The 16930-nt window shown below is 48.7% G+C and overlaps 1 protein-coding gene across 3 annotated transcripts in view; it reads left to right on the top strand.

Moving 5' to 3' along the window:
- The window catches only part of FHOD3 (formin homology 2 domain containing 3), a 529663-nt gene extending 514112 nt beyond the window's left edge, over positions 1–15551 (top strand). For all 3 annotated transcript variants that reach the window (XM_018039641.1, XM_018039640.1, XM_018039639.1), the window contains 2 exons: positions 2482–2643; positions 14969–15551. In XM_018039641.1, coding sequence (XP_017895130.1) covers positions 2482–2643; positions 14969–15051 — 245 coding nt within the window. In that variant the 3' untranslated portion in view covers positions 15052–15551. The remainder of the gene's footprint in view (positions 1–2481; positions 2644–14968) is intronic.

The following is a 16930-nucleotide window of genomic DNA, read 5'->3' as shown; positions in this document are numbered from 1 at the left end:
ATCATGGTCTGTAATGTTTTATCTGCTCCACCATCTCTCTCTCTATTTGCATATATTATATATAATAAGTTACACAGATGTCTCAGTATATATCAATGTCTGGCTGGCACCTGGGAGACCCTAGGGATTCCCCCTTAGAGTCTAAGGTACGGGCGGTGTTCTCCTGTGGCTGTATGTGTGTGCACAAGTCCCAGAAAGGGAAGCATGTACACAACCAAGGAGAACGGGCTTCCGTGGTAATCGGGCAGTGAGGAGAGTAACCAAGAGGAGAGGGGACAAGGAAGCAGAACCAAGACTGAGGTCATGAGAGAGTGATAGCATCACAGAACTGAGTGTGACGGTCCTGGACAGATGGCCACGTATTCCTTGTGGGCATCTCCTGACATGTCACAGTGCAAGTAGTTCCCCAAGAATGTGTAAGATGGACATATAGGTAATTCTCAGTGGAAAGATCAGATGATGCCTTCATTTCTGGCTCATTTCAGGAGCCAGTTACACTGTATTATGAGCAAAGACAATTGCCTGAGCTTTGTGTGTTTTGGAAAGGGTAGCTTGGCATTTCAAAATGGGGCACCGAATTTTAAATCAATAGAGAAAAGAGAAAACAGGAAATTGCTGGGTAAAATGCGGTCGTTCTGTTGATGGCTCTGTTGTGAGGAGGGCTGTGGTTCAGAGGTTCTGCCGAGCCCAGTCTGCTGCCTTGAGGCCTCTTGCCTTCGATTAGAATACCTAGACCAGCCTGAGAATGCAGAAAAATTCAGCAATTTCAAAAATTCATTTTTGAGAAGAACATATTTTTCAAAGGTTTTATGATGCTGAAAACACTTAACCTTCTGATGGAGACAAGTAGATCAGTTGCCATTAGGTATAAGCAGAAAAAGTAAAAATGTCCTGATTTTCTATATCCCAATGTTGTAAGTATGCTCTTACTCGTAAAACAAAGCAATTTTTAAAAATGACCACAACAAAAGCCTTGTTCACAGAAAACATCATTGTCCTATGGGCTCAGTTCTCAAATACGTGCAAGTGGTCAAACACTGGAATCCTGGTTCTCATTTGCAAAGTATGAATTACTTGTGTATTTAATTTAGTCATATGAATTTTACTAGCAGAAATTATGACTAAATTATAGTATATTAAATTATGACTCTAGTATATTACATATTTGCAGTCTATAAATGTACAGTCTCCTGAGCTGTGATCAACTATTCCCTACAATTTCCATTAATATCCAAACACCAGAAGTTTTGAAAAATTAGTATAGAACTCAAAATTTAAGATAAATGTTTACTAACATTTTTTCCCTGTAGTTTGAGAAAAGCTGACTATTCTTCAGCTTTAGCTGGACCTTGGTCAAGTTCAGGGTACCTGTGTTCCACAAACACAGAGTCTGAGAACACTCACTTGCAGGCTCTTCAAGTCATATGTTTATTACGAACAGAAGTGTAGGCAGAGAAAATTCACAGTTTTGAGCACATTGTACATCTTTTTTCTTACAGAAGCATATTTCCCATCTTAGAGAAGAGATTTCACAAAGAAGTTGATCAGTCACAAAGTTCATTTTTAATGAATCAAAACAGCATTCATTTCTAAGTGTTTAATATGATTTGAGAACCCATGTTTTTGTGGTACATTCTTCTTGCTGGTCTAGAGGCAGGTGCTTTCATGTCAGACTTGGACTGTCTTAACATATAGCTATAAACACTTTTTTTTTTTTTTCTGGCCAGGAAGCAGATAAATGTACCAAAGAAAATGTTGTTTGGGGACTTCCTTGGTAGTTAAAGAAGTTGGTTAGGACTCTGCACTCCCAATGCAGGGGGCCCGGGTTCAATCCCTGCTCAGAAAACTAGATCTCTCATGCTGCAACTAAGGCCTGGTGCACCCAAATAAATTTTTTAAAAGTAGACAATGTGTGTTACCTCCGCTTTCCTAATGGAAGAGGGCAATCCTGTTATGATTTTTAAAGGCTAGGTAATCCAAAGATGAACCATATGTTACAAAATCCATTGACTTTTATTTAACTGAATGAGAAGTTAGGGTTAGTTGACATACATTAGGCACACAGAACCAGAGACAGACAGCTGAAACGTAACAAACCTCTCGGGACATTTCTGGAGCGCATCACTGGCTGTGTGTGCTGTGCAGGGCACCAGGTCACATGGGGAGTCTACCCTCCCGCCACCCCGACGACCACAGGACGGTGGCAGGTGGAGACATACCCAGAACAGTGAGAGATGGGGACTCAGCTGTGTGACAGAGGAGTGTGACATAACGTGCCCCGGGCGTGGGTTCCTGGGAGGCCAGAGCCCGGAAGGTGGCGGTCCCAGGTCACTGCCATGCCCCTGCAGTGGGGACGGGTGAGCTCCCTGGATCCGCCAGGCTCCGCCCTGGCTCTGGGCTCCGCTGGGCTCTGTTGCTGACGGGCTTCGCTGTGTTCTCCTCTCTGAGTACCTCGTGCTCGCTGGTTGTTTGATTCTTCAGGATCCGCTAGTTCCTGGACTATGGGCGTGGATGACTCGCCTAATGTCACGGATGATGCCGCTGATGAGATCATGGACCGCATCGTCAAGTCGGCCACCCAAGTGCCCAGTCAGCGAGTGGTGCCGCGGGAGAGGAAGCGCTCCCGCGCCAACCGGAAGTCTCGTGAGTGCCTCGGAGTTAGGGGGCGGGACTCGGCCTCCTGGGAGCAGCCTCCTGGCTCTCTATGACCCGGCCGGCGGGGACTCAGAGGTGGGATTTAGTGAATTGCCCGTGGTGCCTGGAGGGCCCACCTGTGGTCCTCGACAAGAGGATTTTGTGCTGGACCGTCAGCCCTGGCCACGGGGGAAGGAGGCGTGCCGCAGCCGCCTGTCCGCTGCATTTGCCACGTCTGGTCAGGCCTACCCTGGTTCACACATTGTCCCCAGGAAGGTCTGAAAGGGAACATTTCAATGTCTCTGGTGTGCAAGGATGGATACAGTGGGCCAGTTGCCAAGTGCTGCCCTGAGTGCTTTGCTGAGGCCATGATTATGCCCCTCGCCCAGCATCAGGGACCACTTTCTGGGCTGGAGACTATTCCCCAGTGGTTCACTGTTGCCTGTGAACATGCTGAAAGTGAGCCCAGAGGTGGCAGGTGATTTTACAGTCATTAGGATACTTAAGATCGTTCATGTTAGCCTAGGTTGTTCAGGCTTTTTTAAAATTTCCTACCAAATAGAGGCTATTTCCTGCTCCCTGTTACCTGTTCCTACCCGCTGAATGACAGGTGTGGAGCCGCCTCCGGGGGCACCAGGCTGAGTCTCACAGGGACGGCTCACTTCGAGAAGCAGATTCTCTGAATCCTTTGACATGGCCATGGCCCTCGTCTGTTTCAGAAGAGAGCTCACTGCCCCAAGCCTTGGCCTGCTGCAGGTCACTTGAGAGACAGCTTGAGTCTCCACCAGCTCAGCCTCCAGGAATGCTGACTAGGACAGGGATTTCTGATGTTACGTAAAAAGAATGCCTGGTTGCCTCTCCTTTCCTTGGCTCCCAGAGTGAAAAGAGAGTGCCCCTCAAGAGTCAAGAGCTCAGTAAGAACTCAAACTCAGAGCCCCCTGTGCAGTGCCACCCTGCACGCACGGGGGGGTGGCTGCATTTTGGCAGCGTACCGTGGCTGCCCTGGTTCTGTTTGCCCCATTGTCACGTGTGTTTCCAGGGTTAAAAAATACTAAACTGAATTGCCACAGACTCTCAGAACCTGCCCCTTTTATATCATTGCCTTTCGATTCCAGTGGACATTTTCTCCAGAAAAGTAGGTTCCACTCAACACCACTTGCAGGGAGAAGCAGAGCCTTGCAAATTACAGAACTTGGGGGTTGGGGGCTGTGGTTCTCAGTCAGTGAGATAGGAGGCTGGTTTTGCCACACTCCTAGAAGAGATCCATCCTGCTGGTACACGCTTCGAGTACCTTTTTGAGTTGTGGTTCTCAACCCTGGGTGCACAGGAGAACTTCCTGCAGAGCTTTAAAAATCTCCGGTGTCTGGGCTGGACTCAAGCCAACCACCAGAGAGCCTGTGCGGTGGGATCCTCCCCTGCCCCTGGGTGATTGGTGTCACTAGAGGGACTCTCGCTCCACTTTATGCGGCCTCTGCCGCACTCCCTCCATTTTTAAAATAGAAACCTATCATTCAGGGGGACTTTTTACATCTGTAAGAATATGTTTATGGGCTCCAACATCGCTGCCTTTATGTTTTCCAACATTTCCTGGCACTGCTTTGCCATCCTTCTGGTGCTCCCATGTGAAAACTTGACTAGGGGCTTGTGACTTAATGTTGTTCCTCAGACAACATGAGCATCTCTTGGAGGGTGGTTAGAAACACATGTTCACAAGGACATCTCCAGGGCAGCTGATTCAGAACCTGCATTTAACAAGATTTCCGGGGAACCCGAGCATATAGTAAGGTGGAGGTGGCACTGGGGTACGAGGCCAAGACTGGAATTGCAGGGTCCCCAGATGTGCACATCTTGGGGGGCAGACTCTTCTCCAGAAGCTCACCCTTACTCTAGCTACGCTGCGTGCTACAGGCCAGGCCAGCACATGCCTTTTTATGAAGAGTGTGAAATAGCATTCTTTATACTTTAACTCACTTCCTCTCTGCACACTGGGAAGGTCTAGCCTCTTGTGGTTTGCGTCTCTTCTATTACGTATGGCTTGTCTACATCATTTTCTCTTGCTGTTTTCATAATCGGAAATCTTTTTCTTAAATAGTTTTTTTTTAATGAAATTTATGAAAGGCTGTTGGGGTCTTAAGTAGATTGTCTTCAGTATTTGTCCTTTATTGACCCCAGGCTCCTCTGTCCATGGAGTTCTCCAGGCCAGAACGCTAGAGTGGGTTGCCATTCCCTTCTCCAGGGGATCTTCCCAACTCAGGGATCGAACCCAGGTCTTCTGCATCGCAGGCAGATTCTTTACCATCTGAGCCACCATGGAAGCCCTTGTCCTTTATTACCATTCTCTTAATTACTTAACTAAACCAGTAACCAAATGGAAGACAGCACGCACTAGTAGACAACCTCAGTGCAAAGTCTCCATTGGGAAGAGCTAGCGGAAGCAAGTTGGGTGGAGTCGGAGTAGAGAAGGTATGCTAGGCCAGGGATTGCCCCCCAGAAGATGGGCAGGGTTGGGCAGGGGATCTCAGAGAAGGAGACTGCCTGAGACAGGGGCCTGGCCAGTCCCTGGAGGCCCTGGCCGTGTCCTCCTCCTATAGGTTGTATGTCTGTGTTGGCAAAGAGTGTTGGCCCTGCCTTCCGGCCAGATTCTTAGAGAGACACATAATGTCAGTGGGAACAATAACACAGTCATAATTAATTTTCCTCTTCAGTCTGGCCAGAGATATTTTGCCTGTTTTTGTGGTTGACATAAAATAATTTCCTGTGGTATTGTTTCCATTCCAATCTTATGCAAAACAGTCCTATATTCTTTTTATTTAGCCAAACATATTTTGTCCCATGATGCAGTTGCTACAACAAATACAGCTCTGCATGTATGTAAGTGTTTATCTGTAACCAGTTTCATTTATTAGTGATGGCACCATCCACAGAAATTTGAGATGGGGAAGTTACTCTGATTTCTGTTATAAAGGGATGTAAACTCCAGCTTTTCACAAGAAGTTAAAGGAACGAGAAAAAACCAACTTGCAAAATCGACATGAAGTTCTGGTTGGGGCCTCACCCTGGAACAACGCTGCATCAGATTTGATTGTTTAATGGTGGCGATGAGGCAAGTGGATAAATGAATAACCAACATATTTGGGCTATAACTCATTTAGCTAAAGACAATAACAGTCCAGCTGTTGCAGGAGACCAAACTGAATCCAGCCCGTAACCTAGAAATTTATGACCTGCAAGTCACTCGAGACTCCTCGTGGATACTTAAACTTCTGCTTTCATGTTTGATGCTGGTGGCCAGGCTTACCCCTGCCAAGAGTCCTGCTTAAAGCCTGAAATATGTGGCCAGTTGGGACAAGCCCAGGGCACTGTAATGGATTCCCAGGTTCCCAGGCTCTCTTCTGCTGTTTTCCCAGCTGGTACCATCAGGGTCTCAATAAGTAAAATGTTTTGAATTGTCCAGTTGATGTCTAGCCTGTAAACTGTCAACACAAATGCACCTCCCCCAGAATCTAGCCAAGGCTCTCGAAGCAGCTGGTGGAGGTGACCGAGGAGAACATTCTCCATGCCTTTTGTTTTCTTCTTATTTTGGTTTTTCTTTTCATCACATTGTATCCGTCTGGCCAAAAGGTTAATTTGGGTTTTTTCATTACATCTTACGGAAAAGTCCGAATGAACTTTTTGACCAACCCCATACTGTGTCCGGGCAGGAAATGGCAACCCACTCCAGTATTCTTGCCTGGAAAATACCATGGACAGAGGTGCCTAGCGGGCTACGGTCCATGGGGTTGCAAAGAGGCACGACTGAGCGCACACACACACTTTGTCTCCAGGCTATTTGTTCTCTTAGGCCTCCCAAATGTTGGTCTTCCCTAGAAAACCTTAAAGCTGACGGGCATCTGAGGTCTCCTTCCCACTGTGATTCTGCGGGACAGGCTCGGGATCTGGGGAGGAAAAGGGCGCTTGTGTTCTTTTCTCTGGGATCCATCTTCAGAAGAGGGTTTCTGCCCTGCTGGCTGTCTGCATGTTGCTGGTAGCCTGGCCTGTCACAGAGCAGAGGGGCACTAGGGACTCGTGGTTTGCCTTTTACTCTTTCCCAGAGGAGCCCAGGTCTTATCCCACTGAGAGAGGCTGGATGCCCCCTCTCCTGCTGTTTTTCTCCAAGGAGGAGTCTGGGCCCCACCTGTGATGTGAACATGGGGTTTTGGGCTCAGGGCTACGTTTCTATAAAAATGCAATCACTTTGACGTGACCTACAAGCAATCCAACAATGTCTTAGGAATATAAGCTGGTCATCTTTATAAGAACGGTGTTTCAGTGTGAGGGGCCAGAAGTCTCATTCTAGAGGCTGCTGGGAAAGGAGCACTGAAATCTGACGTGATTTCATGACTGGACTCTCATCCCACCTCTTACAAAGCTTTAGCATTCCTCTTGAAGGGCATGTGACATGTTCATGTTGATTCGCTATAACAAAGATCTTATTTTATGACATACTGAGGGACGGTCCCATGCTATATGTTACAGAATTACATGGAGAAGGAGGCTGAACAAATCTGAAAAAGTATTAACCCTGTTTTAGGGAAAATGGTAGCCATACCTCACAAAATAGATTGAGTTCTGGATCTGATCAGTACTCAGGTTAACTGTAATTTTCAAAGTGGTATTTGAAAATGTCCAGAAATTTTCCCACTAACCCCATTAAGAAAAATTTCCCTGCATGTTATTACATAGTTCTTCCCTACTTACAAATTTTATATTCGTTTATAGGGCTAACAATGGAAAGAGCCAGAGACTTTAAAATGAATGCTCTTAGAATATAGTAGAATAAGATGTTAGTAAAAGGACCAGAGTTTCTCAATCAAACTTTTGTCTTCTTAACATCATTACTGTTTACTCTGAGCCTAAATATACTTCCAGCTCATTAAAGCTGGACTGATTGCCCCTTTGAAGACAGCTAAGGGCGCCCACCCATGTACACAGGTCAGAGGACAAAAAGATAAATAGAATAAGTCCGAGAGGGAGTCCAGAGTCTCCTAAACCTGGTGGTGAGTCAGTGCATTTTAGAGAGCCGATTTGTAAGGGATGGGCCTCTGGGGAGAAGTGCCACCCCATCAGCGCCCACTCCCGGCTGTGGGAGTAGAGTGGCCAGAGAGAACGGAGCTGACAGCCACTCACTGACTCACTGGGGCTGACTTTAAGCCTATGGTGGGTGTCCAGCCCTTTGCACTGGGAAAGGAAGATGGGGAAGTGAGGAAGGTATCTGTAGCCCGGTCTTCACTGGGAGGCAGGGCTGGATGGACACAGGAAAGGGGCTCTGGGGGAGTTTGCCAGGGGTAAGCTGGGAGGCACAGGTAGAGTGTGGGGACTAGGGAGTGAGACAGTGCTTTCAGAACAGACCCCAAATCACCTGAGCCCTGGAGGCAGGTCCAAAACAGGGTGTACAGGCCCTGCACCCAAGCCCATGAGGGTGGAAGCAGCCCCTTGCTCTTGAGTTGCTAGGACTTTGATGTAATGGAAAGCTCAAGTCTTGGAGTTAGAGAGGCAAAGCAGGAAGAGCTTGGACGTGTTTCCCTGCACTGAATGGCTCTCCCAAACTGCGAACTGTGTTGAAAAGGGAGGCTGGCCTCTGTGTCCCTCACCATATCTGTCTGAATGGCAGGCACCCTTTTGCCCAGAGTGGAGGTTCAAGAGAAGAGAGGATCTGTGGAAGAGAGGAATATGAGATTTTGTCTTTCCTGTGTCAGAGAGCTATTCTGGGAACACAGCAGAGGGTTCTCAGAAGGGGGCTTCGGAAAGTGCCAAGCACCTTACTGACAGGAGGTAACAGTGGTTCATCGTCTTTGCTGCCAAGTTCAGATGGAATCCGTCTCCATGCTTGAGAATCTGCACAGTCATAACACAGAGGGGACTGGCTCCCATTTAAATGGCTTGGCTTCACTCAGCCTGTCTTCTTGCAGCAAGTAATGGCAGTGATGCCAGCCTCCCAGGACGGTTGTGAGGGTTAAGTGAGCCACCTGTGATGGGGTCTCACCATCCCCCTTCCCTTCACACTGGTGCCCAAGGGTCCCAGTCGGAATATGAAGCTGCCTGTAGAAGTGTAAGGGCTGTGTGCAGAAGTCACCCAGGAGCTTGTTCACAGAAGACACGCCCACCTCAGTATCACTATGCTACCATCACCCACCTCCCTCCCTGAGCACCACTGTCCACCTCACTTGATCCGCTGTAGTTCGTGGACCAGACCCATCTGGCCCTCTCTTTTTACCCCCGGGACTCTGGCGCAGTGGCTTGCCCCTGTGCACAGAAGCCTGGGTTGTCAGCACAGTGTGTGTCTAGTACTGTCGTGACATCTCGGACACACGCTAAGGAGCTGGGCTTCATCTGAAAAGCGGGAAGGCATTTCTGTCCTGCCCAGGACTTGCAACAATACTGAGAACTCTGAGCCCAGAAAGCCATGGAGGAACTGTTTCATTTCTTCTCTCCCTGGCCAGACTCCGCCCTCTCTCCCCCGTCCTCCCCACTGCGTGACTCATGAAAGGCAGTCTGCTTTTGCGTTTTCACTGATTGCTCTCTGCTCAGTGCCTAGCTAGCAACCAAAGAGATGGTGGAGGAGCGCTGGATGTGAACACAGCTACAGATGTAGGTGGGAAGTGGGGTAGGGACTGCACAGCCACGACTGTGGCCAGACCAGCGGTTGTAGAAAGTGCCTGATGCCATAAATGTGGGGCCTCCCAACAGTGGCTGAGTGGTAGAGAATCTACCTGCCATTGTAGGAGGCAAGGGTTCGATCCCTGATCTGGGAAGATCCCCTGGAGAAGGAAATGGCAACCCACTCTAGTAATTTTGCTTGGACAGGGGAGCCTGGTGGGCTACAGTCCTTCGGGTTGCAAAGAGTTGGACACAACTTAGTGACTGAACAACAACAACAACCGTAAATGTTGCCAAGAGCCGTCTCGGCGTGAGTGAACTTAATTCTGGGTCAGGCCTGTCACCACAAAGGCCATCGCCTTCCTGAGCAGCTTTGCTGCATCGCAGTCAGATGGTAATGACTAAAGTCAGGGATCTGCACCTTCCAGGAGACCAGTGTTCCTGTCCGGGATAGGTACAGCTGTGGCAAGGACTGTCTGATTCTCATTCCATTTAGGCTGCTACAGGTCCGCTGTTTCACTCTCAGCCTTAAATGTTTCTCCTGACTCAGACAATTGCCCCGATGGGGGGATCGGCCCCTGCTTCAGTTCCCCCACCTGCCGAGGGTAGGTCCAGTCCTAGTAACACTCCTGTTTTTTCCTCCTAGTTCCTTTGTCCTACCGAGTTGTGCGTGGTTCTGTATATTCTTTTACGCTGGTCAGGTACCCCTGTCCACTCTTAGCTGCCGCTCTGCATGCATCTCTGTGTCTGAAGGTATATTCCTGATGTATCCCTGGAGAGAGAGGTACTACACGTCTGCCTATTCCTCTGCCTTCTTGTTCCCAAGTCAGGCATCTGAATCTCCCAGGAGGTCAGGATGCACTTTGGGGGTCTCTTCCAGAGACACTGGTTCTTGGTGGCCCAGGCTGAGCCTGCAAAGTCCAGTTTAAATCAACCAGCTTTGGGAACCTTAGCCCCTTGCTGTTGTCATTCGAAGTTTTTTTTTTTTTTTTTTTAGCTTTTTATTTTGAAAGAATTTTAAGACTTAACAAAAAATTTCAAAAGTAAGCTCCGAGAGTTGCCTTCTGTCCTTCGCCCAGCTCCCCTCAGTGTTAGCACCCTGCGCGCTGTAAGACGATGTGTCAGAGTTGACTGTTAACTCAGCTGCAGTCTTGACTCAGATTTCGCCGTGTCCCACCAATGCACGCCCTTTTCTGGTCCGTCACCCTGCTTCGAGCCCCGTGTTGGGCTGTCATCGTGTCTTCTCCATCTCCTCTGCTCTGTGGCAGACATTCATGACCTTGACACTTTCGGAAAGTACCGGCCAGTTATTTTGTAGAAAGCTGTCAATTTGGGGAACCTTGCTTTTAATGGACAGGATTTTATGTGAAAAAAAAAAGATGGAGGGCAAAAGTAAGGAAATTAACCTAAAAGGTTAAACGTTGACCAAAAAAAAAAAAACACCCAAACCCACAAAAATCCCACAGAATGTCTAGCATTGAATTACTAAGAATGACACACAGCTCCTGGTATTTAAGTCCAAAGGGGCAGGACTGGACCCATAATTTTTCTCCCTCAGCAGACAGGTCCCTCCAGGAACAAGGGCTGCATAAACGAACAGCTCTGATAGCAGCTGGGCCAGTTACTTCCCAAAGCCAAAACGAAAACACGTGGGACATCTTCAGGCTCTGATGTGAGTCCCTGTTGTCCTGCACATGCTATTCTCAGGATACTCATCAGAGCAGTCTTTAGGATCTTAGGGATTACGAACAACAACAATGACTTATTTCCAGATCGCTTGGCATTATATGACAAAAAATGAAAAAAAAAACCTGTCAGTGATCCAAAGAGCGCACATGTGGCTCTCTGTCACATGGGAGTAAAACTCGGTCCGTTTGCCATCAGAATGAAAAATTGTCGGCGCGTGGGCTGCCAGGCTTGTCAGGGCCCAGCTGTCCAGGGTGGGCTCTGGTTCGAACGTCTTGGTCCGAATCCTTCTCTCCCACCCTCCGTGGGGTCAGGGTCTCTGTCTCGCCATGCCACTGTTGCTCATTCCCTGGCCTCATCTCATAGGGTTTCCACAAAATCAGGATTAAATAATCCGTGGTAGTGCTCAGGAAACGGCAACCACCATCATTCTTCTCAGATTCAACTTAACAGAGTCACCTGGGAGCACTTTGGAGGATTAAACAAAAGTTTTTTTCAACTCAAGGGTGGAGGGGGAAGAAAAGAGAAAACAAACTCAGGATTTTTCCATGAGCCCCAGACCCCCCTGTGCTGCATGCTGACAGTAGAGGTGCCCCGGGTCGGATCCCAGGGCTGGCATTCTGGGAGCTGTCACAAGTGCCCGGGGCGTCAAGTGGCTGCTGGTGCCAGCAGAGTGACCCAGGCCGTCTATGGAAGGGCTGCGGGGCAGACAAGGATAAACATTTCCACGGTCTGTTCTCTGTTAAGCAGCTGCTGGGATGGGAGGCAATCGCATGTGACAAGCCGGGGAGCTCCGAGGCAGCCGGAGCGTTCAAGCAGGGAGCAGGAGGGGGGGCAATGGAAAGGGGCCCAGATGTTATCTTATCAGATGGAAGCCAGCCCCTCCAGCCCCCCACCTTCTTCCTTGCTCGCCAGCACTTGAGACGTGCTATTTGAGAATGCCCTGTTTGATGGGAGGCTAGTTTCTGCTGTGTGAGTCCCATATTCTGCTGATCCCCTCCTTCTCATACATCCCCAGCCCTTCTTTGCTTTCTGGAAACTTGCTGCGTGAGAGTCACCCCCTGTGCCAGCAGGGTCTGCTGCCCTGTGCCCCTCCCCTCACTCCACGTCCCCATCAGCTCTGGGCCTCCTTGAGATGACACTTGGCTTGAGGTGGAGGCTCCTGTAACCCCTGTTGAATGAATGAGTTAACTGATGAGCAGGTAGACAGACACTGTAAGGGCCCTTTCCGTGTAGGGCTTGAATTGGGATACCAAGCTGATTTCAATTACCTGCATTACACATCTACTTTCCACTGGTAAGGTGAATTAACTTTGAGTTTTTAGCAAAGTGTTCGAATTCTTAAGGTCCTCTTCAGGGTTAATATATTTCTGGGAGAATTTATCTGAATTGTTAGGAAGGCCTACAGAAATTAGGATTCCATAAATGGGGCAAATTTTCTTTGCATCCCTACCTTTCAGGGACTCATCTGGCAAGCAGAGGGACCTTTCCTTACACTGGCTTTTCACCGCAGCAGAGAAAAGCCTGGGCCGGAGGGGTCTCAGGGGTCTACAGCATCAAAACGTGGGAGTAGACCATGAGGCTGAGGGCAGCAAGGCTGGGACAGTAGCATTAAGCTTTGTTCTGTTCTCTGGCCTGCTCCTGGATCAGCTGGCCTGAGGCCCATATCTGTTAGGAGAGTATAGCCTGTTCTATAAGGTGCCAGGGTCCTTACTCAAATATTTACATGAACTGAGCACTCTAGTTATAGGGCTAACATGTGAACAGATCTAAGAGAGGCATCTTTCAATGCCCACCAGCTCGTGTGGGCATTGGGCCAAGCAGGTAATCCACGAGGGCGCAGAGCTGTGCAGAGCAGTGGTCACTAGCCCGTACCACCTCCTGTTGCCAAGGAAACGTGAGATGCCCTCCTAGTGCAGCACGGACTTCTTCAGGGAGAAGCTTCTATCTTGAATAAGAGGTCTCAGCCGTCCTTGTCAAGAATGAGAAATATTTCATCTTGTTTTCTGCCACTAAAATTATCTTTCTTTAACAAACCCTTGAAAGAGTGTTTGAAGAACATAAAGGGTATTACAAACTAGTATTTTTATTGCTGCCCCATAGAACAAATTCCATTACTCAGTTACATGCAGTCTGCCCCCAGCCAAGGCTCCGGAGCCAAGCATTTTGTCTGGATGAGTTAGATACTCAGTCTGGAGCCCAGGATGTCTGGGCTTGGGGGAGGGTGAGCTGGTGCAGGAGCAGCTGTGGCCAGGGGGCTCTGGGGCCCTGCTGGGCTTGGAAATGCAGTAGTGTGTGCAGTGGCCTGATCTGAGGATACCCTCACTGCAAAACTTTGTGCTGCTATTAAAAACCCTAAGTGTATCCATTCTTTGAGTTAAAGAGCTGAGCAAACAATAGGTTCTCCATGAAGTATCTGTTGACTGACTGATGGATTAGGTGTTGGCCCCTGTCCAAAGTAAGACTTCCTTGGTGGCTCAGATGGTAAAGAATCTGCTTGCAGTTCAGGAGACCCAGGTTTGATCCCTGGGTGGGGAAGGTTCCCCTGGAGAAGGGAATGGTTATGCACTCCAGTATTCTTGCCTAGAGAATCCCATGGACAGAGGAGCCTGGTGGGCTACAGTTCACAGGGTTGCAAAGAGTTGGACATAACTTAGCGACTAACACTTTCCCTTTCCTTTCCAAAGTGCTCATTCCTGGGAGAGAAAAAAGTGTTCATTAGTAGATATTAGCCACTGTTTGTTCTACCAGAGACCTGACTCTTTCAGGCCCTTTGTCCATGGGCTAAGTGGGCTTTTGCCCAGGGAGGCATGGATACAGGAGTTATCTACAGACACTCGAGATGGGGGCCTTGCCTCTGTGGAGGTCTCAGAGGACCTAGGCTCCCTTGTCATGGAGGGAATGTGGGGAATTAGATCGGGCAAGGAAAGTGGGAAACAATAAGGGTGAGCTTTACTTTCTCTGCATTCTGATCAAAGGCCTTCCCTGGTGATCTCAGGGACTCTAGCTGATTGATGATTTAGGGTAGATGGTAGCTCTATGACACATCACTTCTGAAAATAGAAGAGATATCCCAAACTCTGTATGACTTCCATACAGAGTAGGCCAAATACAATTTATCAATTCAGGAAAATGTAATTAGGAAAGCTTTCAAATGAAAAGACCAGTCTTGGAAGGGCCAGCTGCCTCATCCTTCAGCATTATCCAGCCTCTATTCTGACATTGAAACTGATCACACTAAACAGTGGAAAACCCATAATGTCAGGCAAACATAAGCCAATTCTCAGTCAGTTAAATATGAGTGTTCCTTTGACTGCTAGTTGTAAACCTCAGGGCGGGAGGTCACTGGTCCTTCTTGAACCCTGTGTGTGTCTCACAGAGCACATCCACCAAGTCCACTCAGAGGTTTGGCCGTTTGCTCCTTGGCATCGAGTCCACAAGGAGTCAGTGGTTCTTCTCTCCAGAGGCTCTTTGAGGAGTTGAGACCAAGACCACGGCACTTGTCGGGGGCTCATCCTGATGACTCCCCTCCTGTGCTGGGTTACGTTAACACCTTGCTCGGGGGCCTCTGCAGAGGTATGTCTCTGCAGATTTGCGGGATCATCTCACCTCATTTGCATCATTGGAACGTGTGTTTTCCTGTACTCTGGAATTCCTTAACAGCTCTGATCTGCTCCTTGTCCTGAGAAAGGCTGCACACTCAACATGCCACCTGCGTTTTGTAGTTCACACCCTTTCTCAGACACTCATCAGGGCGGGCCTCTCCCCGCTTCAGTCCCCCTATGCGGTCCCCTCTCTGCCTGACTCTCCAGGGCGGTGCCTGGGTCATCTCCAGGGCAGCCTCTGGCAGCCCCTAGATTTTTTTCCCTGCCCTGAAAACAGCCAGGCAGCCAGGGCTCTTCAGCAGGGGTAGGGTGGGGCTGGGGGTCGTGAGCGCTGTGGCTCCTCGGGGAAGGGGCCTGGCTCCTAACACTGCCCTCTCTTCTCGCCCCTTCGTCTCTGGCCCCGGCAGTGCGCAGGACCCTGAAGAGTGGCCTGACTCCAGAAGAAGCGCGGGCCCTGGGCCTGGTGGGCACCTCGGAGCTGCAGCTGTGACCCCCACGGTGCCCTCAGAAGCGTGTCTGCGCCGAGTGCAAGCTCCTGCTCGGGGGGAGCCCCTCCGGTGGGAGGTGCGGAGACTCTAACGCCTGAAGCTTCTGAAGGTGGGGCACGCATGTCTCGGTGTCACCGCCCGGCTTGTGACTTGGATCCCGACGTCCCCTTCCTGTACTTTCTTCATTGTGTCCGCTGTGTGTCTTTTCTTTCCTTGACACCTGGCTTAGTAGTTCCAAAAGCGTGACACCTTTTCTGTGCCAGGGACAGCCCCTTTGCAGGAGCAGATCACTTCACAGTTACCGTGGTCATGAGGCAGTTTGGTTAGGTTCACAGACCGGGTCCCTCCACAACACCAAAACATGCAGATGTCAACTCCAAAAAAGAAAGCACAGATTGTTTACTGGTTGTGGATTTTAGATGTACTATTAATAAATGTTTATATAAATTCATAAATGTACACCCTGTTTCAAATACTAAATAAACAGAGTTTAATGCCGTAACTGGAAACCTTTATTCTCCTGCGTAGAACCTTTAATAGCTCCATAGGCTCGGCTTCTTCAGGATCCACAAAACCTCTTCTCAGGCTCATGAGAAGGACCCTGACTCCGTATGGCCTCCAAGCCCTTTGGATTTCCTTTTATTTGTTAACTGAGTGAGAAACGCTGACGTGTGCTCTTTGTAACTCCAGATTAATTAGGCACGGTCTTCCTGGCAGTACAAGTTAGCAATAACCTCCCATGTATCACCTTGCCCGCATGCTTTGTTTTTGCTCCTTTTTGATGCTGAAGCAAAAACTAGAGTAGCGTTTAAAAAATGTGAATTCTGCAACTCACTCACTGGCCTCTAATGTAAAAATTCATTTTCTCAAAGAATTTACTAAGTCACCAAAAGAAAAATGAAAAGTTGAAGCTTTGTCTGCGGAGAAGTTCAGAATGAGAAGTACTGTCCTTGGTGCTCAAGCGCAGCCATCAGAAGCTCAGGCGTCTAGAGGGGAAGGTGCTGTGAGGGGCTGTCAACACAGAGCCACTCTGAGGGGCCTGAAGCCCTCCACAGAGACCCTCAGCCCCTCACAGGGTGCATGGCTCCCTCTGAAGAACCTCCATCTCCGGAAACAGGGGACACTTAACAATCGCTGTTGCTCAGTCATGTCCGACTCTTTGCAACCCCGTGAACTATAGCCCACCAGGCTCCTCTGTCCATGGGATTCTCTAGGCAAGAATAGTGGAGTGGCCATTTCCTTTTCCATGGGATCCTCCCAACCCAGGAATCAAACCCAGGTCTCCCACACTGCAGGCGGATTCTTTACCGTCTGAGCCACCAGGGAAGCCCAGTATTCAAGGGGGTGGTGTCAGAAGATGGTCAGGTCACCAATTCTACCTGTGTCTCACTTCCAGAACCTCTGTGACCCTGTGTTCCTGAATCTGGGCAGGTGTCCTGTAGAGACAGGATGCAGTCATGTGGTCTGAAGAGCTAAGATAATATATTCACCCCACTGGCCTTTGTGATTTTGACACCCCGTCCCACCCCCCGCAACCTTCTGCCTCTTCACTCTATAGGAGACAAGGAGCTCTTCCAAACAGGCATTTGTCAAATAATACATGAGTACCCCAGAGAGCCTAGAACCTGCAAGAGTTAGGTCTGTGTATTCCAGACAACTGAGTTTATTTCATCACTTTATTGAAAAAGATGCATAGGGTATTAATGTTTATTTCCTTATGATTCTAAATAACATGTATTATATTCCACATGTGGTTTAGTGGTTTGTCAAAGCCTCAGCCTGGAGTATGAACATGGAATTTCTGTATCACTGGGGATCGTGATGGGCAAAGAAAAGGAAGATGAATTTTTTTTCCATGCATTTAATGAACAAATACTTTGA

Source organism: Capra hircus, chromosome 24 (assembly GCF_001704415.2).
Source record: "Capra hircus breed San Clemente chromosome 24, ASM170441v1, whole genome shotgun sequence".
NCBI classification, from domain to species: domain Eukaryota; kingdom Metazoa; phylum Chordata; class Mammalia; order Artiodactyla; family Bovidae; genus Capra; species Capra hircus.
Note: the sequence above shows the minus strand (reverse complement) of the source record. Positions and strands in the feature narration are given on the sequence as shown.